This window comes from Perca fluviatilis, chromosome 8 (genome assembly GCF_010015445.1).
Source record: "Perca fluviatilis chromosome 8, GENO_Pfluv_1.0, whole genome shotgun sequence".
NCBI classification, from domain to species: domain Eukaryota; kingdom Metazoa; phylum Chordata; class Actinopteri; order Perciformes; family Percidae; genus Perca; species Perca fluviatilis.
Window position 1 is genome coordinate 5,208,050 of NC_053119.1, and position 22,890 is coordinate 5,230,939.

Below are 22,890 nucleotides of genomic sequence, written 5' to 3' on the forward strand. Positions count from 1 at the left end.
AACTGGCTCAAAATCAGTATACATTTACCTTCCCTTTCAAAATAAAATATCTGATGGGAATTAGGAGTCAGAAACCTATCACGGTATATGTCATTTTGTTATTATGGATTTTTGCGTAACGTCTATATCTGCACGTTTCCGGGTGTAAAAAGAAATCTCCCTCTGGGACAATCAATCTAAAATCGATATAGTTACACATTTTCTTTCAGTGTTTCTCGTAGGTGTGCAGAAGACTTTGGTAGGTTAAACAAAACAGATTCTGTATTCATCTTAGGACACTCAAACTGAAGACCTAGAAAATACAGTTTGTCTCACATTTACTGCCTTGATTTTTCGGTGTACGGAGGCTCAACCTGTAATTCCGGTGCTTCCGACTTGCACCTGAAAGCAGCATCCTGTTTTTTTTTTTTTTGCAAAGTCAACACAGCGAGTGCGTCAGTGTCAGCAAAAGCTGAAGGGTGTGGGGTGTTAACCCTTGTGTTGTCTTTGTCCTTTTTTTCATACATAGTCAATAAACCTAATTTATATGACATGTTACCTATTAGGGAGTTAAAAAAGCAGAAATTATGAATTATTTTTGACTAATAGTTCAGGTCAAAAGGATGTTGAGTGAATCCCAAACTGGTTTATGTTAAAGTTTAGTCAGGATAGTGTTTAGAAACCATTACACTTTTTTTTTTCTCCAAATGCTATAAAATTGAATAAAAACACCCAAAATTCAAATTACAAAAACTAATCATTCATTTTACCTGCGAAGATCTTCCATGCAGCCAAGTTTTTTTTGGGAATTTTGGTTCAAAGAAACCCATATTTCGGATACAAAAACCATTTGAAAACGGGTCAAATTTGACCTGAGGACAACACAAGGGTTAACCTGGATGGAGCCGGCCAGTCTGATGCTGGATTAAACGGTACGGGACTTTTGTTTTATTTTCTGTGTTTTTCTGGAGCGGCCCCCGGGGCCCGCAGGGAGAGCCCCCGCCTCTGCACAGGCTCAGTCCACCCATCCTCTGGACTGAACACGCAAACATCACATCACTGCTGCTGCAGAGCACAACGTGACTCATGTGGGCGTCTCTACCCGGCTCCGCCAGGGGATCTGCAGGTTTCAGAAAAGCCAAAAAACTTCTCATCCGTATAATCCTGCGTTGATTTCAAAAGCCAAAATAGACTAACGATGATGAAAAGCAGCCATAAGAGAGCTTATGAAAGCAGGGGAAATACATTTGATATGCCAACAGGATGAATCAAATCAAACTTTATTTCTATAGCACATTTCATATAAGTTAACATAACACAATGTGCTTCGTACAAAAAAGTACACTTACAAATAAAACACTTTATACACAGTATACTGAGGATATTAGGCACACGCACACAAACACACACACACTTAAAAAGATCAACATTGAACAGTGACAAACTCCGTTAATCATAAACCTTTGTAAAAAGAAAGGTTTTTATCCCTTTTTTTTTTTTTTTAAATGTTCAGTGTGGAGGCCTCTCTCAGTTCCACTGGCAGGGTATTCCATATATTTGGGGCATAGACACAAAAGGGAGCCTCCCCTGCTCTGGAGTTACAGCGAGGGACAATTAAAAGACCACTGCCTGTGGATCTGAGGAGTCTTGCTGGTTCATATATAATGAGCATGTCTCTAATATACTGAGGTGCAAGGCCATTGAGAGCTTTATATACTAGGAGCAGAATCTTAAAATCAATTCTAGCCTTTACTAGGATAATAACTGCTGAGGTGAATTAGGGCTGTGCAATTAATCGAAATGTAATCGTGATTATGATTTCGGCTCCCAATGATCACAAAAACAGAATAATCGTGAAAAACTATTATTTAGCTCATTACGTTTTGCAAGTAAACTCTTATTTTCTATTGTGTTCTGAAAAAAATAAAGTTTAAACAGGAAAAGTATTAAGGCAAATTTCACAGTTATGTGTTTTTTTTTTTTTTTTTTTTACTGTGGATAACTTTTTCCACTGTTTTTTAAGTTCAATAATTGCAACATCTTTCCAGAAGTCAACGAGTAATCGTGTTAAATTACCGTGATTTCAATATTGACCGAAATAATCGTGATTATGTTTTTTTCCATAATCGAGCAGCCCTAAGGTGAATCGGACCGGTTGTATTAATCCAACTCTGCATGTGTGTGTTTAACTCGGTGACAGCTGTTAGAGATGGAATCTACCACAGTAGGAGGATATGAAACCGACACAGCTCACACACCCTTTTCACATACTTTGCTCAGACAAAAACATCAAGGCTCTTTGTTTTTACCAACTCACTGACTGAGAGTGTAAAAAAACGGTGTGAAAACCTCCATCTCATTTAATAGCTGCAGCTAAATTAAACTTAATCAGCTCTCCTCATTTCGTCTTGGGAAAAACTGGCATGAGGTTGAGCTATGATTGGAAGTGGGTGAGAGGAAGAGATGGAGACAGAAAAATGAAATGAAGTGATAGAAAGAAGAGCGAATCCAGAGGGAAGCCGGCCAATTCCAGCACCTACTGAGTCATGAAGCAGCGAGCCCGGCAGCTGTGCGTTTGGGTTTAAACAGCCTTTATCTGCATCACTTTAAGCCCTGCTTCCTAGGGCTGCACAATTAATCGCAATTCTTTCCAAAATCGCAATATGAACTAGTGCAATATCCAAATCGCAGAGGGGGCGCAATATTTGTTAAAAGGCAAAATATGTGTCAAACTGTTCTAAAATGAAGTATTGTGGTGCTGTGGAGACGTCCCGGCCTACCAATCGTATCCTACAGACTACAGAAAACATCTTTGTTTGGTACAGATCCTCGCAAAAACTGTTGTAGAAAGAAGTGGCTGATCTTTAATGCAGTATCTACAGTTCCCATTATCAGCAACCATTCATCCACTGTCCCAAAGGCCCATTCTGTTCACTAATCTGATGGCATTTTAAAAGGCTAAATGATCAAAAAAATTAAAGAACCCTTTTGAAAATTATATAAGAACATAATGTAATCTGAAAACTGCTGCCCTGGTTAAAAACACAATGCAACTGATCTCAGCTGCTATTATGTCTGTAATGGAGTGGAAATTTGTAAGTGACCCCAAACTTTTGACCGGTATTTTAATTTTTTTTCAATGAAAATGAGAACAATGATACAAAAACGATCATTCCCTCCAATATCGTGACTCATATCGCAATATCAGGCAAAATAATCACAATTAGATATCTTCCTAATTTTGTGCAGCCCTACTTAACTATTGAACTTCAAAATATAATTTGACACATTTATTTAAATTTTTTTTTACCTTTATTTATTCAGGGAAGGTTCACCGAGAGCCTCTCTTTTGCAGGAACGCCCTGATCACATTCACACAGTTCCACACATTCCTACCTGGAAGCTGCCCAGTCCAACCACAGTCTGATCTGCTGGCCACTGAGCAGCTCCACTGGAGCGGGTTGGAGGTTAAGGGCCTTGCTCAAGGGCACCGTCAGTAGTGGTGATGAGAGAAGGGACAAAGCGCTGCTCTTTCACTCTTTCCCCACCCAGACTTTCATCCCGTCGGTCTGGGGATTGAACCGACGGCTCCCCCCCCCGGTCACAAGCTCGCTTCTTCAACCTTTAGGCCACCACTGCCCCCACCAAAATCAAGGATAAGGACATCAAGCAAGAAAGGCAGCCGCGACAAACTAAACTTGATGTTAAAAAACTCCCGTTACATCATGCTGCGTTTTCAATAAGCCAATCAAAAACTAACCCTGAATGAATGAAAGAAATATATAAAATCTTCATTTCGAATGATTAAAATAAAATATCTATAAAATGTATAAACAAATAAAACTAAAACGTCAACACAACACTTGAGCCGCTCGAAAAGGGATATGTAAACGGCCTAGGCTTATCAGGTCCTAGCACCAGTCTTTACCACACCTAAATCACAGTCAAACAACGACTCGAGGCAGCACATCTTTAACTGTTCAAACACGTTTCATTGATTCGGGTCGGATAGAACTACTAGTCTCTGCACACAGTTTGTTTTATTTGACTCTCCACCCACAAAATGTGTGTGCCTTTTTTCCTATCAAACAGCAGCATTTAAACATGTATTCATTCATTCATAACATGCATGAATGAAAAAAAAAGGAACAGGAAGAAGAAAAAATCTTATGGTACCTGTCACTTATTTGTGCACATCAAAAAAACAAAACCAAACAAAAAAAACAAAAAAAAACAGCTTCTTCAAGAGTGGATAAACCCCAATCCTCGCCCCAAACACCAAAAATTATCAGTACTACCTATCTTTACATGTAATTATCATTTTAAGCATATTAGGTTTGTGTGTGTGCGTCTCTCTCTCTCTCCGTGTGCCTGATCGCGTGTCTCGCTGTGAGACGTCAAGACAGCCAAAAATCACCACGAATCTGGGCGTTTTATTTTGAAATCCGTTTTATTTTTGTAAAGCATCCGGCTGCACTGTGGTCTTCCTGTGTGCGATTACCTGCCTGGCTTGACACATTAAAATAGAAATAGAAGTGACGGCGACAACGATCGCTGCTGCAGCACGCGGGCCGACACGGACGCTCCACGCCCAGTGCCGAAATAAAAATAGCTGCGCTAGGCGGCTATACGCGACGCTTAGACGTCCAGTATACTCGCCGTTCCCGACCTGTCACGCGACAATGCAACGTCATGGTCGCGCGTGGCAGTCGCGACACTAGTTGCAGTCTACTCCTGAACAGAGGTGGTGCTAACTTTGCTCTTTCTACGGACTAGAAGAAGAAGAAAAAGGTAAACAACGGCAGAACTGGCGGCAGCATTGACGTCGATGCTTTGATCTGATTGGATGAGCTACTTGGTGGGATCGAGCCTTTCATTCGCGGTAGAAGAGCTCATCTTAACCCGGTAAGTTCACAAGAGAGACCTGCAGTCACTCTGAGAGTCCTGGCATCACGTTACCCTCGAACTCGTTCATGCTTCTTGTTTCCGCTTTGTCGTGCGCCGCTGAAGAAAAGAAAAATATAAAAATAGAGTGGTGTGCACTTAAAATCCTGCCGCGCAGGCGAGATTTACATCATTTTGACGTCACATTGGCACGCGCCAGGTCAGGTGCGGCGACTGCGAAGAGGCCTTTAAGCGGCCGGTGTGCTTTCGCTGTGAGGTCGTCCGAGTGTCTCGGTAAATTACTGGTTAACGTCACGGTTATCAAACACTGGATAAACACTTCAGCACTTTCAGATGAATAACACAAAGCCTGAATGGACCGTCAGACACCGAAAAGGACAAAAAATAAATAAAAGGGGTTGTTGCTAAGCAACCAGGACATTTTTTTTCCTTTATGGCCCAAAAATCAAAACAAACTAAAAAGCTCCTCTCTTTGTTTAGGTTTATGCAAGATAAGCCTATAAAAAGCAGCAGCTTTATCATCAGGACACACTGGCCCTGAGACTGACAACCAGACAGATAATCCTGTATTAAAGTGACAGTACCATAATGACTATTTGTTTACTTTTATTTATGTAAAACAGAAAAAAGTAATTAATTTCTAAATCATACAGAGGTTCCCAGATGATGCTAATCCCGTGCAAATAGGGCTTCTCATTTGATTTCACAATTGTATTCCTGAGCTCTTCCAGATATGTAAATGAAAACCAAACATTTGTTTTAATAAAAAGAAGTATTAAGTAGTAAGGGGGAATTTCAAAATAAAAGCCCATCCTTAAAGTTGATACGTATCAATATTTTCACTTTGCAGTCGATGATATTGGTTCCAGATCAATGCATCGTTGTAACCCTATTTTTGTTTTATTTTTTAACAAAAAAAAAAAGGTCTCTCTCTGTAGGGATCCTTTCCATAACATAGTCAGACACTTAGAATAATAATCTGTGTCTGTCAGCAGCAAAAACAGAACTTTTAGTGGACGATAGCCGCAAACTGACGGCTATCGATTGGGTTACATCGCTGCCCGGTTCACAGCTGCCGGTTCACAGCTGCCGGTTACAGCGTTCTCACTCAATACTGGACAAATTAGTCACTTAAACACCAACGCATGGGGAAATAGGGTCCAGGTTGTGAAAAAAAATAAGAAAAACAACCCCAAATCCCACTTTAATGTGTTAATTGCCAATTATCAAACTGGGTACAACTGGGAGGCTGAGACAGACAACAGACACATGGAGGCTTCACGCAGCCGACAGGCTGGAACGAAACGAAACCATCAATCTCCACGGCCTCCTCCCTCCAGACTCGGAGACTCTGCACCACGTCCACAAAACCACAGCCACCAGCAGGAGTGACGGCGGCCAGGCCGGAGACACACAAAAATGCTCAAGAGTCTAAAAGCAGCTCTCAATCTCGCCCCTTAACCAGGGGAACAGCAGCGCCAGTGCCATCTGGGCAGCTCGTGGCCTTCCTCACAGAAGGAAGACGAGCGAGCGCCACTGTCACTACTCGGCAGCAGCGTTCGGGGCGGGCGTACGAAGACGAGACGTCGCACCCCAAAAAAATAAATAAATCTGGGTTCACTGGGCCTTGAGCTGCATTCATGCCATACTGTAACAATCAGGCTTTTGATTCAGATACAGTTCGCAAAAGGTTTTGTCTGGTGACCGATTTCCCTTTTGCACTAAAAGTTGAAAACTATGGACCAACAAAAACTATGAAGTCCCATTAGGGCTGGACAATCCATTAACATAATGGACATATACTGTATGGACCTTTTTCACAGCAGACATTTTGACTTGTCAGCTGAAATGGATAACCTTAACGATGGCTCAATTCCATCAAGTGTCCCAGTAAGCTATTTCAGTGAGTCAGCATGCCCAATACCAGGGCCTCTCCTAAGTGGAATGCAGCCATCCTTAATGGTTTAATACCAGGACCTCTCCTAAGTGGAATGCAGCCATCATTAATGGTTTAATACCAGGGTCTCTCCTAAGTGGAATGCAGCCATCAGTAATGGTTTAATACCAGGGCCTCTCCTAAGTGGAATGCAGCCATCAGTAATGGTTTAATACCAGGACCTCTCCTAAGTGGGATGCAGCCATCAGTAATGGTTTAATACCAGGACCTCTCCTAAGTGGGATGCAGCCATCAGTAATGGTTTAATACCAGGACCTCTCCTAAGTGGAATGCAGCAGCCATCAGTAATGGTTTAATACCAGGACCTCTCCTAAGTGAAATGCAGCCATCAGTAATGGTTTAATACCAGGACCTCTCCTAAGTGGAATGCTGCCATCATTAATGGTTTAATAACAGGGTCTCTCCTAAGTGGAATGCAGCCATCAGTAATGTTTTAATACCAGGACCTCTCCTAAGTGGAATGCAGCCATCAGTAATGGTTTAATACCAGGACCTCTCCTAAGTGGAATGCAGCCATCAGTAATGGGTTTGAATACACCTGTGCTTCTCCTACTATGACATGTCAACATGTCTGCTGTGAAAAAAGGTCTATTACATTGTGTTTGAGTTTGAAAAGTCATTGATAAATAGATGTTTTTGCCAATATCTTTCCATTGTATGTTGCTTTTTTATTTTTGTTAAATACATATTTAAATGTATGTGTGCGTTTCTTTTTGAGATGGTTGTCTTTTCCTTTTTTCCCCCTCTGTCAAAGCGATGTATTAAGGCTGGGGGTAAACGATTATTTATTAAACGATTAATCGGGCGATTATTTTATCGATTAGTCGACTAATCTAACGACTAATTGGACGATTAATCTAACGATTATTTTTCTGTTGCTCGATTAATAAAAACCATAATGTATCTCAAATAAATACCAAAAAAATCTTAATAATATGCTTTATTAAACAGTTTTGCACAGCAAAAAATCTTCTGCTTTACACAAAATTAAATACAATTATTTTACTGTTATACAAAATGAAAGGCCAGCCTGTTTACTCTATACAGTACAAACATAACTCTCTCATAACTCTATAGGTTATATATTATATATTAATAGGTTGTAGTGCAAAAAAACAGTGCACAGTATAGACATTCCTGAGAGTTTAACACAATATAAATTCCTGTTTTCAGTTTTACAGTCCCAACATAAATCTCTCCTGTACAAAGCTACTGCAATCTACTTGCTATATATATATATATATATATATATATATATATATATATATATATATATATATATATATATATATATATAATGCGCAAGCAATTTGATATGTTATGCTATCATACAGTGAAGTGTTTTTCCTTATTATTTTTCAGCTTGCAGACAAGTATGTAACCCTCCTTTTGTCCCTCCAAATCTGACCCATTTTCATAAAGTTTCTATAGCAGAAATTTGGGTTTTCTTTCAACCAAATTGTCAAATAAATAACGAGGATGATTCCATATGACGCTCTTCACATGTTAAATAAATAATCAGTTCACTACTTTCATTGAATTTGGGAGTTTTATTAAATGATGTAACATTTAATAAAAAGTTTTTTTTTTATAAAAACATTGAAAAGAAAAAAAAATGTCAAAAGAAGCGCAGCAAAAATCAACAAAAAACATTAAAAAAAAGTGACAAAAACATTGAGAATAGCGACAACAGGAAAAAAAGGTTTAAGTTTGAAATTTTGACGCAGAAAAACTAAAAGTTGCAAGTGTTAAGAATGGATGTTGAGCAAAAAATCTTAAAAAAAAGTCATTGCTTTGTTTTATATTTTAAAAAAACAACTTTAAGCTACTGTTTTCATAACGCACAATGACAAATACAAATGAAATGTTGCAAACTGAATCAAGTTGAGCTTTTTTCAGCAAGCAGAAAACCTTGGAAATATGTCAAATGGCAACAAATTCTGCAGGGAGAATTCAGGTGCTGACAGAGCATTAAGATGTCTGGAATTTGGTTTTTAAAATAAATTAAAAATATATATATAAAAAAGGTATTTTATTCTTGTAAATATACACTACCGGTCAGACGTTTGGGGTCACTTAGAAATGTCCACTACACTCCATTCCAGACAGAATACCAGCTGAGATCAGTTGAATTGTATTTTTAACCAGGGCAGCAGTTTTCCGATTACATTATGTGCTTACATAATTTGCAAAAGGGTTCTCCAATGTTTTCTCAGTTAGCCTTTTAAAATGATATCAGATTAGTAAACAGAATGGGCCTTTGGGACAGTGGATGAATGGTTGCTGATAATGGGCAATGTAGATATTGCATTAAAGATCAGCCACCCACTCAGATCAGCTGGTATTCTGTCCATAATGGAGTGGAAATTTCTAAGTGACCCCAAACTTTTGACCGGTAGTATATACAGCTTAGCAGTAGAGTAAAAAAACAAAGCAGTCGCTCCTGATGAACATGTGACCGATTACAGCATACAATGGGATTCAAATCCCCAGGACGTCACTGTCATCTTTAACCATTTTCACCTTTATCGCAAAGTCAAAACCTCGGTAGAAGACACAAAAACAATCTGATATGAAACCGTTTTCATTTTCAGTTCATTCCAGTGATGAAACATGACCTTAAACACGTCATTCGCAGAGGCGTTAAAAAGGTCTTTAATCAAAATCAGACAGCGAGCAAAGTGAGACTGGCACCGAACGCCACTGAGATGATACCGATATGCACATTTGCATACAATATCAAACTGCCACCATGGCAGAGGAACGAGGAGAGTTCAAACAAAGAAGAATTTACCTTTTGCCTTTTAGGTGATGGATTGATATTTCTTCAACTTATTGTTTTCATCAACCTACACTTAAAATGCCAGACAGGACAACAACCGTTTGGGGTCGATTTGAATTCAAATGTGACATTTGATGCATCGTCTACGCCTCGTCCGTGACTATTATTTTCATTATCGATTCATCTGTTGTTTTTCTTTTTTGTTAAGTCTGTAAATAATAAGATATGCCCATCACAGCTTCCCACAGCGACATCTTCCACTTCCACGACTAATGATTATTACTGCCGCCAAAAAGACATTATGTCGTTGGTTATATTCAGCGTTTCCTCTATGTTGATTTTGTAGTGGTGGCCCACCATGGCAACATTTCCATGGTGGGGGTTGTTGTTTGAACAGACCTTCCCCCCCCCCACTGCTAAAAAAAACAAAACACTGTATATTTGTTTGTCAGCAGGATCACGGAAAAACACAGCTGGCTCGATGTTCCTGAAAACTTTTTCCCTTCACAGAGGAATTGTTGGCTTGGCAGCCCTCATGCCACCAGAGGGGACGCTGTCTTGTGATACTGAGTAAGCAGATAATGGGGCACAAACCACGGCTTGTCTTAGCTGCTGTAAGCTCCTGTTGTAGCGTACAGAGATCTCTCAGTGGGCTGGAGTTTGGCTGTTGACCAGCAGATAATGAGCTTAAAGAAGTGAGTAAGCAGTCAGCGGTCAGCCGGCCAACAGCCACAGTGCTCTCAGTTCAATATTCATTTTCATATTTTGAAACGTATGTCAAATTACAAAAGCTATGGGACAACGCAGCAAAATAGATTCACAACAAATGCAACACAAGGTTTATTTCAACCGACGGTCATATTGGACTGGTCCAACATGAAGAAATAAATAAGGACCATGTCTACAGAACAGGACATGTTCTACTGGTTGGACAGTATAAAATATATAAATAAGGTCCATGTCTGCAGAACAGGACATGTTCTACTGGTTGGACAGTATAAAATATATAAATAAGGACCATGTCTACAGAACAGGACATGTTCTACTGGTTGGACAGTTATAAAATATATAAATAAGGTCCCTGTCTGCAGAACAGGACATGTTCTACTGGTTGGACAGTTATAAAATATATAAATAAGGACCATGTCTACAGAACAGGACATGTTCTACTGGTTGGACAGTTATAAAATATATAAATAAGGTCCATGTCTGCAGAACAGGACATGTTCTACTGATTGGACAGTATAAAATATATAAATAAGGACCATGTCTACAGAACAGGACATGTTCTACTGATTGGACAGTATAAAATATATAAATAAGGACCATGTCTACAGAACAGGACATGTTCTACTGATTGGACAGTATAAAATAGATAAATAAAAGAACAGGACACAACTTTTCTTCCGCTTCTCTGATCCGTTCCGTTTTGTCGTCTCTATTTCTTCACTCACACTGTCACTCTGTCGAAATATGCACACACGTGGTACGCTCCATTGGTCACGTAGTGCACCCCTACTGCAGATAAGCATTGGAAAGCTGCCTCACTCTAAGTGGGCGTGAGAGAATAACGAGGAGAACTCCACCTTTCTCACACATCTACCTGTGGACTTAGTTAGAACAGGATAAACCAATAGACCAGCTTGCTGGGAAACTATTTATTGTAGGAAGACAGTTTACAGTTATCTCTCGAAGCAGAGTGTGAACCCATGTGCAAACAACGCCAAACTGCCGTCATTCTCCACCCCCGGTTCATTAGTTTTCGAAATGAGAAGGCAGGTATCGCATTAAAAAAAAAAGCTGATTTAAAATGGTTAAAAATAAACATTTTTCAGAGTTGTTTAAATCTTTTTGGTCATTGGTCAGCCAACATTTTCCAGATTCCTGCTCCTCAAATGTGAGGCGCTTCTCTCCGTTTTGTACCGTTATAATTTTAACATTTAAAAAAACACGCATGCCTTCTTTTAAGCTAAACTTCAAGAAGTGGCTAACAAGTAGTGAGCACTGTCAACGTTACTTTAGGCACTAAACCTTCCTGTCATCTCGTCTCTTCCTACTCTGTCTGTCTGTGTCTTTTGTGCTCTGCCTGTGCGTTTTTATCTCACTATTGCATAGTTGGGGACACAGCATGTTGCTTGGTATGGTCCCAGCAATGTTGTTTTTGTGCATGTCCACCAAAATGTGCGTCTATGTTACTGTGCCCTGTCTGTTATCTGGTCTGACAGTTCAGCTGTGTGTGTGTATTTGTGTTCAACTCACCAGACTGCTCTTGTTTTTTAGCATTAGTATAATCACCTTTTATTGTATAGGGCCCCTATTTTAATTTCCCCAGTGCGGGATTAATAAAGTCTATCTTATCTTCTCTTATCTTAAACATACAAGCATATCTTTGGTAAACACAAGATTTCAAGTGTTGCTTTTGAATGATTCTTTGTGGAGTAACACGGTTTTACAGATCTGTCGAGGAAATAAACTCGACTGGTCGCTAAAATCGCATGAGCGATACTGACTAAGAACTTCTTTAGTCGGGGACAGCCCTAGACTGTATATTGACTAAAAGAATGAAAGGATTAGTTGCAGCCCTACAGTAAATGTTCACAATTTGTTCACAAATTAGTTCATTTTATACTGTATTATCCATAGGCAAAGACAGTATTTTGCATTTGAATTACAAACAAAGCTTACTCTTGAAACGAAAAAAGTATACAATCTTAGATTTCCATGTCTTGTTCGATTTATAAAGCAGGTCAAGGTTTAATCTAAATACTGCGAGTACTGCGAGATAAGTATGAAAACGCTCAATGTACAGAGAAATGAACACAGCCCGTATTCAGAAACGGTGCATTTAAACGAGCCGTCAGGACTCGTGTACGACTGAGATGTCACAACCACACTATATAGTTAGAAAATGCCTCTTCAGTGCCGTAACGGTCATTCCCCGGCTGCAGAGACGCAGATGCGAAAGATCACGAAACACTGACCAATCAGAGCAGACTGGGTTTTTTTTTTTTGGAGAGGGACTTAAAGAGACAGGCGCTAAGGTATATTGAGACCTTAATAATGTGTTTTGAACATTAAAGCATGCAAACATGTTGTGTGAACCTGAAAATGAGCACGATATGGGACCTTTAAGATACAAAATGTGCTACAGGATACATTTTGTTGGGACTAAAAGCGGAAAAAGAGTTTTATCTTTTTGTATCATCTGGTAATGTGTTGCCTCAACATGTCAGGACAACAGTCACTACCCCAAAACCACAATGACTACTAATCCTTGTGCTGCCCCGGGCTGAAGGGGGAGGCCACTGACACCTTTCCCAGGGGAAAAGAAAACGAGTTTCCACCGAAAAAAAAATAAAATACAAAATGTGCTACAGGATACATTTTGTTGGGACTAAAAGCGGAAAAAGAGTTTTATCTTTTTGTATCATCTGGTAATGTGTTGCCTCAACATGTCAGGACAACGGTCACTACCCCAAAACCACAATGACTACTAATCCTTGTGCTGCCCCGGGCTGAAGGGGGAGGCCACTGACACCTTTCCCAGGGGAAAAGAAAACGAGTTTCCACCGAAAAAAAAATAAAAATGTACTGAAACTATTCTGTCTGCTTCAATTTAACGTGGGATACAACTTTAAAACCAAGTTGAACTTACACGTCGTCAATAACCGGTTCAGTGAGTGGTCAGAGACGAGGGAAAAGTGCCTACTGCCGTGTAACGTTACGGTCTATAATTACACGAAACGTTGTACCTACTTAACGTAATACACAAAGCCACAGATCAACAAGCGAAAGGTAACTGCTACCTGCCTCAACGTTAGCTATATGGGTTTACAAAGTTGCCAGGTTACCGAGCGGTCTAATACAGCTTATGGTGAATTGTGGTTTTGAACTGTTACGCCTGCAGGTTGGCAAATTCTGTGTCCAGTTTTACATTTAGCAGCTAGCTAGCTAGCTAGTCCAGCTTCACTTCGTCCTGGAACTCCGAACTGCGTTAATAATTGGCCAGTTTAATATGTTATAGCTCACTGTTAAATCACGGACACCAGGCTGAGCAAATTTTTTTGTTAATATGTGACAACTTTGTCTTCTGGTAAATTCGGCTTACAGTTGATCCACAAAGCAATTTTTATTTCAGCATTTTCCAGTTGTTTTTCTGTAAATCTGCATTACGCTGTTCCAATTCAGCAGAGAAGTAAAAGACAAGAAATATGCGACGACACGATTCAAAAACTACCAAGTCGTAAATAAGGTAAGTACCATTCGTGGCATTGCATCATGCCGAACTAAGAAGTGGATCCTGACGACTCTGAATGTGTGTTCAATCTTGCTCTACAGTGTGTGTCGTATTTAAGACGATATCAAAGCTAATAAATTGCCAACATTGTGACCGGGATTTAGCGTGACGTTATCTCAATCCGAGAGCTAGCGGCTGGCTAACTATTACAGCTAACGGTTTTGTTCAGCAGGCACACCCTGCTTCTTTCCTTGCAACCACGGCATCTTGTCCCGTTCACGTAACGTTACCTCTTTCTTATCCTGGAGACACTCCAGCACCGCCAGGTTGTTGTTCCAGGAATGTTTGGGGCAAAGCCGGGTCAAGTCCTCTCTGCACACCCCCTCTTCAGCCAACTTCCAGCCGGTAGAGCGCCTCCGAGGCAGCGAGGCCCCAGCGCCCGGGATCCTCTCAGCGGCTACCGGGACCCCCGCAGCCGGCCCCACACCTCCGGGTGGTTTCGGTTGGTTATCCGCATTAACAGCAAGTTTGCCGATATGGTTGTTTTCTCCATGAATTGGATGCAAAGACGATAAGATGCACATCAAAAACAGGAGCAGAGGAACACGTATACAGTCCGCCATCTTCACAGAGCCAGTCAGCCTGCTGCTGCATTCAGGGGCTGTAGGAAATATGGGCACTAGGAGTAAAGTTGCAGACGTTTTTTTCTCTCTCTACGATGGCACTGGACAGCTCATGAATAATTAGAGAGAACGTCCAATCACACAACCACCATGGAAACATCTTCTTCCTGCATTCATTAGTATTTACTGTAAATAGAAGAAAGTAAAAAGGTATCAGATAAACTGTGTACAAATGTTAATACTGCAGTTCTTCGACAGATAGTACCCAAGAGAAAAAAAAAATCTAGGTTTGAATATAATGCAAATTTGCACCCATGAAGCTGTGACTTTGGCTCGCTCAGGCTTGTTTACATCTATTAAAACTTGAAAATGTCATGAGTAATGTGAGTATTTTATACGAACGCTGGGTTTGGTACATAAACTAACATGATGCTGTTTCAGATACCTTGCTTCAAAAAGATATAAATATACTTTTCTACAAAACCCATTTTCCATTTAAGAAACTAGTTCTAAAACATGAAACATTGTCTGAATGATGTATGAACCCAGCAATACAAGAAGAGGGTCATATGTGATGATTGAGTTACTTAAGTCTATACATTGTTCAGTTGTTTTTTTTTTGTAAAATCCTGCATATACTGTATATATTTAAGAACATGGCAATGATGCGATCTTATCGGCTTCCTATCCAAAACTTTATTTGCTCAACTGTATCACGATCATAAGAGGCTCAGGTTATTGTAGATGCTGCTTGTGACCAAGAAGTGACATTATAACTTGATGTAAAAAACAACAACAACAAAAACAGCAAATTGTCACATATGAGCCGGAGACTTTTTGACATTTCTGCTTCATAAATGAACTAAATGATCAAGCGATTATTAAATTGTTGATTTTCGACTACCCCAGTAATCAATTAATCATTTGAGCTCTAAAGAAAACAACATACTGTATACTATTACCAGGGCTGGGACGATATGTTTTTGTCTCGATTCGATTCTTTCATAAAAAACATGATTCGATATGTGTTGCGATTTTTACATTTAGCGCGATTCGATAGCATTGAGTATTGAGATTTTCTTTTCCTTCTTTAACAAAAAGAAAAGTTGAATAACACACTTCTACAGACAATCTATCATGGGACATTTCATTTCTTTTTTCACGTTTGGACTACCGTCATTCTCTCTTTACCTGCCTTAAAGCTACGTTGTGTAAGAATTTCTCCCATCTAGCGGTGAAATTGTATATGACAACCAACTAATTTCTAGCCCCTCCCATTCCGATCACGTTCTAACTGCTACGGTGGCCGAACCCGAAATTAGCTCTTAGTATCTCCATCGTTTACTTCGCAACTGTTCTAGCCACTCCGATATTAACGTCAATATTACAATATTAGTCGCTTTGTCGTTTTAATTCTGTTTTTCGCTTCCCTGGCAAGTAATCTCCCCCCTGGCATTCGTCACGGTGCCACTAAAGAGGGTGAAATGCGGAGGTATGTCCCTCTTTGGCTAATGTATTTTAGAGATGGAGGCGCAACATGGCTGCCGCCATTGGAGCGACTCGCTCGTATGTATTCTGAATGATTCTGAATGTCAGATTTTACGCGTACGAGAATACTTTGACTAGTTGGTGGAAGTAATAACACATGAATGAGCACACATTTGTGAAAGAACAAATGTTTTTTGCTAAGAATCAACTCAAAAAATGTAGGTTTAAAGTTGATGTATGAAAAAAACACTTTTTCTGGGATTTTGGGGTGTTATTTTGTGTCTCTGGTGCTTTCACACTCATACAAACTTTGAAAAACATCCATCCATGGTGTTCTGAGTGAGATACGGTTTCTGAATGTGTCCTGCCTTCAGTCTCCTGGTGAGCTGGTCAACATCTGCACGGCTTTCTACGGCACTAGCCGAGACGAGGGGCCTAGGGGGCTAACCATTAGCATGCTAGCTCGTTCTCAATGGCAAAACACTGCTACAACACACACCAATTCACCCTAATCTACAAAATAAATTGTATAGAACTACTTCCATGTCCCTGTTCTGCAGGTATTCCACGCAAAGTGTGAAGTGCGCCCTCGTTTAGAAGAAGTCTCCCGGCTAATCCTGCCTCGTACTGACTGAAGTTAGAGAAACAGCTAGCTAGCTCATGTAGTCTTACCTAGCTACTGAGCATGTAGTCCTTACCTAGCTACTGAGCATGTAGTCCTTACCTAGCTACTGAGCATGTAGTCTTACCTAGCTACTGAGCATGTAGTCTTACTTAGCTACTGAGCATGTAGTCTTACCTAGCTACTGAGCATGTAGTCTTCCCTAGCTACTGAGCATGTAGTCTTACTTAGCTGCTGAGCATGTAGTCTTACCTAGCTACTGAGCATGTAGTCCTTACCTAGCTACTGAGCATGTAGTCTTACCTAGCTACTGAACATGTAGTCCTTACCTAGCTACTGAGCATGTAGTCTTACCTAGCTACTGAGCATGTAGTCCTTACCTAGCTACTGAGCATGTAGTCTTACCTAGCTACTGAGCATGTAGTCCTTACCTAGCTACTGAGCATTTAGTCTTACCTAGCTACTGAGCATGTAGTCTTACCTAGCTACTGAACATGTAGTCCTTACCTAGCTACTGAGCATGTAGTCTTATCTAGCTACTGAGCATGTAGTCTTACTTAGCTACTGAGCATGTAGTCTTACCTAGCTACTGAGCATGTAGTCTTCCCTAGCTACTGAGCATGTAGTCTTACTTAGCTGCTGAGCATGTAGTCTTACCTAGCTACTGAGCATGTAGTCCTTACCTAGCTACTGAGCATGTAGTCTTACCTAGCTACTGAGCATGTAGTCCTTACCTAGCTACTGAGCATGTAGTCTTACCTAGCTACTGAGCATGTAGTCCTTACCTAGCTACTGAGCATGTAGTCTTACCTAGCTACTGAACATGTAGTCCTTACCTAGCTACTGAGCATGTAGTCTTATCTAGCTACTGAGCATGTAGTCCTTACCTACAGTGCCTTGCGAAAGTATTCGGCCCCCTTGAACGTTTCGACCTTTTGCTACATTTCAGGCCTCAAACATAAAGATATAAAACTGTATTTTTTTGTGAAGAATCAACAACAAGTGGGTCCCAATTATGAAGTGGAACGAAATTCATTGGCTATTTCAAACTTTTTTAACAAATAAAAAACTGAAAAAGTGGGCGTGCAAAATTATTCAGCCCCTTTACTTTCAGTGCAGCAAACTCTCTCCAGAAGTTCAGTGAGGATCTCTGAATGATCCAATGTTGACCTAAATGACTAATGATGATAAATAGAATCCAGCTGTGTGTAATAAAGTCTCCGTATAAATGCACCTGCTCTGTGATAGTCTCAGAGGTCCGTGTAAAGCGCAGAGAGCATCATGAAGAACAAGGAACACACCAGGCAGGTCCGAGATACTGTTGCGGAGAAGTTTAAAGCCGGATTTGGATACAAAAAGATTTCCCAAGCTTTAAACATCCCAAGGAGCACTGTGCAAGCGATAATATTGAAATGGAAGGAGTATCAGACCACTACAAATCTACGAAGACCCGGCCGTCCCTCTAAACTTTCAGCTCATACAATGAGAAGACTGATCAGAGATGCAGCCAAGAGGCCCATGATCACTCTGGATGAACTGCAGAGATCTACAGCTGAGGTGGGAGACTCTGTCCATAGGACAACAATCAGTCGTATACTGCACAAATCTGGCCTTTATGGAAGAGTGGCAAGAAGAAAGCCATTTCTTAAAGATATCCATAAAAAGTGTCGTTTAAAGTTTGCCAAAAGCCACCTGGGAGACACACCAAACATGTGGAAGAAGGTGCTGTGGTCAGATGAAACCAAAATCAAACTTTTTGGCAACAATGCAAAACGTTATGTTTGGCGTAAAAGCAACACAGCTCATCACCCTGAACACACCATCCCCACTGTCAAACATGGTGGTGGCAGCATCATGGTTTGGGCCTGCTTTTCTTCAGCAGTGACAGGGAAGATGGTTAAAATTGATGGGAAGATGGATGGAGCCAAATACAGGACCATTCTGGAAGAAGACCTGATGGAGTCTGCAAAAGACCTGAGACTGGGATGGAGATTTGTCTTCCAACAAGACAATGATCCAAAACATAAAGCAAAATCTACAATGGAATGGTTCACAAATAAACATATCCAGGTGTTAGAATGGCCAAGTCAAAGTCCTGACCTGAATCCAATCGAGAATCTGTGGAAAGAACTGAAAACTGCTGTTCACAAACGCTCTCCATCCAACCTCACTGAGCTCGAGCTGTTTTGCAAGGAGGAATGGGCAAAAATGTCAGCTCTCGATGTGCAAAACTGATAGAGACATACCCAGCGACTTACAGCTGTAATCGCAGCAAAAGGTGGCGCTACAAAGTATTAACTTAAGGGGCTGAATAATTTTGCACGCCCAATATTTCAGTTTTTTATTTGTTTAAAAGGTTTGAAATATCCAATAAATTTCGTTCCACTTCATGATTGTGTCCCACTTGTTGTTGATTCTTCACAAAAAATTACAGTTTTATATCTTTATGTTTGAGGCCTGAAATGTGGCAAAAGGTCGAAAAGTTCAAGGGGGCCGAATACTTTCGCAAGGCACTGTAGCTACTGAGCATGTAGTCTTACCTAGCTACTGAACATGTAGTCCTTACCTAGTTACTGAGCATGTAGTCTTACCTAGCTACTGAGCATGTAGTCTTACCTAGCTACTGAGCATGTAGTCCTTACCTAGCTACTGAGCATGTAGTCCTTACCTAGCTACTGAGCATGTAGTCTTACCTAGCTACTGAGCATGTAGTCCTTACCTAGCTACTGAGCATGTAGTCCTTACCTAGCTACTGAGCATGTAGTCTTACCTAGCTACTGAGCATGTAGTCCTTACCTAGCTACTGAGCATGTGCGACTGACAACAAAGATGTTACAGAAGTGAGATGTCTCACTCTGTAGCTAAAACAGAGAGCTGAACACAGGGTGAAAAGAGGAGCTGCAGCAATGTGCAGTACAACTAAAATATGGTGTTTTTTGAAAATTAAACCATGTAAACCTATTCTGGTACAACCTCTAAAATACAATTATGAACCTGAAAATGAGCAGTATATGAGCACTTTAAAGCAACACTGTAACTTTTCCCTCTTCGGTCCTCCTACAGGCTGTCTCATTGGAACTACAGCTCGTGCTAAAAGTTGCATAGTGTTGCTTTAATAAATCTTCTTCACCGTTTTACCAGGATTCAAAATGAACTTTTTTGTCCACCAGTCAAATGGATAGATTGCCATTGTTTTTTGGCTGGGGAGGGAAGCAAAGCTTGCAGCCACTTGTATATTTTAATCAGCATTTGGCTGGTGGATGGTGCTAAATTTAAACTCTGCCATTTATATTAGGGCTGGGGCACCCCTAAAAAAGGGTCTAAAATCGCCACTGTCTCCCAATAAGCTTAACCCTCATGTTTTCAAAATCTCTATATCACAAATATTGGTTTCTTTTTAACCAAATTACCCAAAAATAACATAGATGGTTCTCTCCAACGCTCTCCCTGAGTACAATTAATGATAACTACTTTCATTGAATTTTGAGTTTTATTCACTTTTATAGAATTTGGAGAAAAAAAACCTGACTAAACTTTGACATAGTCTCTGACTATCCATCAACACACGTTCCTCTAATTTTAAAGATTTTTTTGGGGGGCATTTATGCCTTTATTATACAGGACAGCTGCAGATGTGAAAACAGAGAGAGAGGGGAGAATGACATGCAGCGAAGGGCCTCGGGTTCAGAATCGAACCCGCGGCCACTATGTCAAGGACTGAGCCTAACCTACGTGGGGCGCATGCTCAATCAGGTGAGCTATCCAGGCGCCCTACGTTCCTCTAATTTTAGTCAAAATAATTCATAATTTCAGCTTTTTTAACTCAAAAAGTAGGTATATTTTCATATAAATGAGGTTTATTGGCCACGAATTCCAAAAATAAGTGTAAAACTCTAGTGGTTAGAAGTCGGTGATAGTGACAAAATGTGACAAACGTTAAAAAACAAAAAACAAAAACATGACAAAAAAAGACAAAAACATGACGAAAAAACATGATGAAAAAAGGGGAAAAAAAACGTCAGAAAAAGTGTCAAAGTCATAGAAATAAATTAAAAAAAATGTGTTTTTGAAAGAATTCTCAGTTTTTGACCCGAGAGGACATTGTGTGCAGGAAGACGACCGAAGGTTGAACTGTGTGGATTCTTTTAAAAGGCCATCTGTTCAGACAGGCCTTTAGGTAGCACGTCTCCTTCTCTTCTTCAGGGTTGAATAGTATATCCGCTGGTGTGTATTTGATTAAATGTACATCCTCTACGAGAAAAATAAATGTTTTTTTTGGTTCACAACTTAACATCTGAATAAAGAATAAACAAAGAATGTAAGTAGCATGTGTTTTAAACCACCGTACTCTACTACATCTGTTCTCCTTTTATTTCTTATCTGGTGGTTTATTTGTGTGTATATATTTGTTTTTCTGTATTTATTGTTTCCTTAATTTTAAGGTTTAAAATGGTCGTTTGTTTATGTGTGCACCATGCATTCAACCGAGGCAAATTCCACAGAAGTGTAACTCATTGTGGCAATAAACCCGTTTCCTGATTCACTTTTGTTTTATTGACTTGACTGTATTAGACTTTAGCCTCTTTCCGACCAAGTAGTTACAGGAACATATTATAGGAAAAGTCCACTTCTAAACACTTCTACTAACTACTCACCCCCAAAACCGTTTTTTCCATTTGCATTCACACTGGCCAGGTTGCCATAGGGACTATAGGAGGGGTAAGGGAGTGATGTAGGCATGGCAACGGTCTTTATAGCGTTAAAATCAGAAAACAAATACACCAAAAAAGTATGAACTAAATACTAAATCAAATGTATATAGAATATTTGTCATAATTTAAACAAGTCTCCCAAAGAGAAACGGGTATCTCTCTCTCCGCTCTTTTTTGTTTTTTTGTGTGTGTGTGTGTGTGTGTGTGTGTGTGTGTGTGTGTGTGTGTGTGTGTGTGTGTGTGTGTGTGTGTGTGTTTTTTGAGAGAGACGGCCGGCCAGAGAGGTTGTCAGGTGCTTGTGGAGTTTAACTCCGTAAAGACAGCTAACCACAGGTTCCCGTTGATCTTATGATGGACATGTGTTGCGATATTTAAACAAACAAACCGTCAACGGCGAAATAAAAGCCTCTTATTTCTGAGAGCGCTCTGAGAGACCTCCAGCTTACAGCGGGGTCTCTGAGCAGGACTGGCCGAGTGACGAGCAAGCGGCCGGGGGCAGACGCCTGCCGACTGTCTCCTCACTTCATGGAGCTTTTCAACTCAAGCAAACTTTGAAGCAAACTGTCAATTTGGCATCAATTTTCGCAAGACTGCCGATATTCGAAATCTAAACAGTTAATTTCTCGCCTAAAACGTTGTCAGGAGTGAATTTAGTGATGAATAAGATGGCGAAAACTGTTAAAATTGTCCCGTTGTTGGTCTGTCTGTACCGGAAACTCGACCTTCGTTGATCTAGGTCCCGATGCTGAGAAGGGAACAGAGAAAAGAGCCTGCCCTGAAGTAGGAGCTGAAAGAGTTACAGGAACTACAGCCAGAGGAACGTAAAAATCCCCAAATTGGTTGAGATCTCCACTTTTGAGCAAAATTTAAATTTTGAACGTCAAACACTTCATTTTCTGTTTGTGTGTGTGTGTGTGTGTGTATAAATATATATTTTTTTTTTATTTTAGGAAATATGACAAAGTGTGAAAATATAAAAATCATTTATATTTATTTATGCTGCAAATTGATGAAATGATTGTCTTTTAATGCTCTGCTTTTATTTGTATATATATATATATATATATATATATATATATGAAAAGAAATCGAAATGCATAAATAAAAGAGCGCTTTTAAAGACATTTCCTCAATTTGCAGCATAAATAAATATTAATTTTCTATTTTCACACTTTGTCATAATGTTTTCCTAAAATAAATGAAAAAAAAAAAGTAACATTATAGCCGTAGTTCCAACTACAAGCCTCTCAGGAGCAGTGTAGGTTATATACTGTATTTACATATTTTGGAATGTAAAGTAGGAATTTACGAGCATGCCTTGAAAGCAGCACCATTGGTAGAAATATGTTTCTAGATTTAAGCATCCCATGATTGTTTTCCCTGTTTTTCAAAGTTCCAATATCAGAAATTTGGGTTTCTTTCAACCAAATTGCCCCAAAATAACAGATTGTTCCATAAGACGCTCTGAGAAAGTAAAATAAATGGTTTTTAATCCATTTCATAGCATTATTCTGACTTAACTTTGAGTCTGTGATTATCCATCAACAATCGTTCCTCTGATCTTAACTTTCAAACAAAATAATTC

At 39.9% G+C, this 22,890-nt stretch overlaps 1 protein-coding gene across 1 annotated transcript in view; it reads right to left on the minus strand.

Annotated features, from left to right (window-relative positions):
* Positions 1–14,628, minus strand: part of LOC120564005 (Golgi apparatus protein 1-like) — a 54,192-nt gene extending 39,564 nt beyond the window's left edge. The window contains exon 1 of the mRNA XM_039808575.1: positions 14,151–14,628. Within this exon, the coding sequence (XP_039664509.1) occupies positions 14,151–14,483 (333 nt within the window). The 5' untranslated portion in view covers positions 14,484–14,628. The remainder of the gene's footprint in view (positions 1–14,150) is intronic.
* Positions 14,629–22,890: the final 8,262 nt, after the last annotated feature.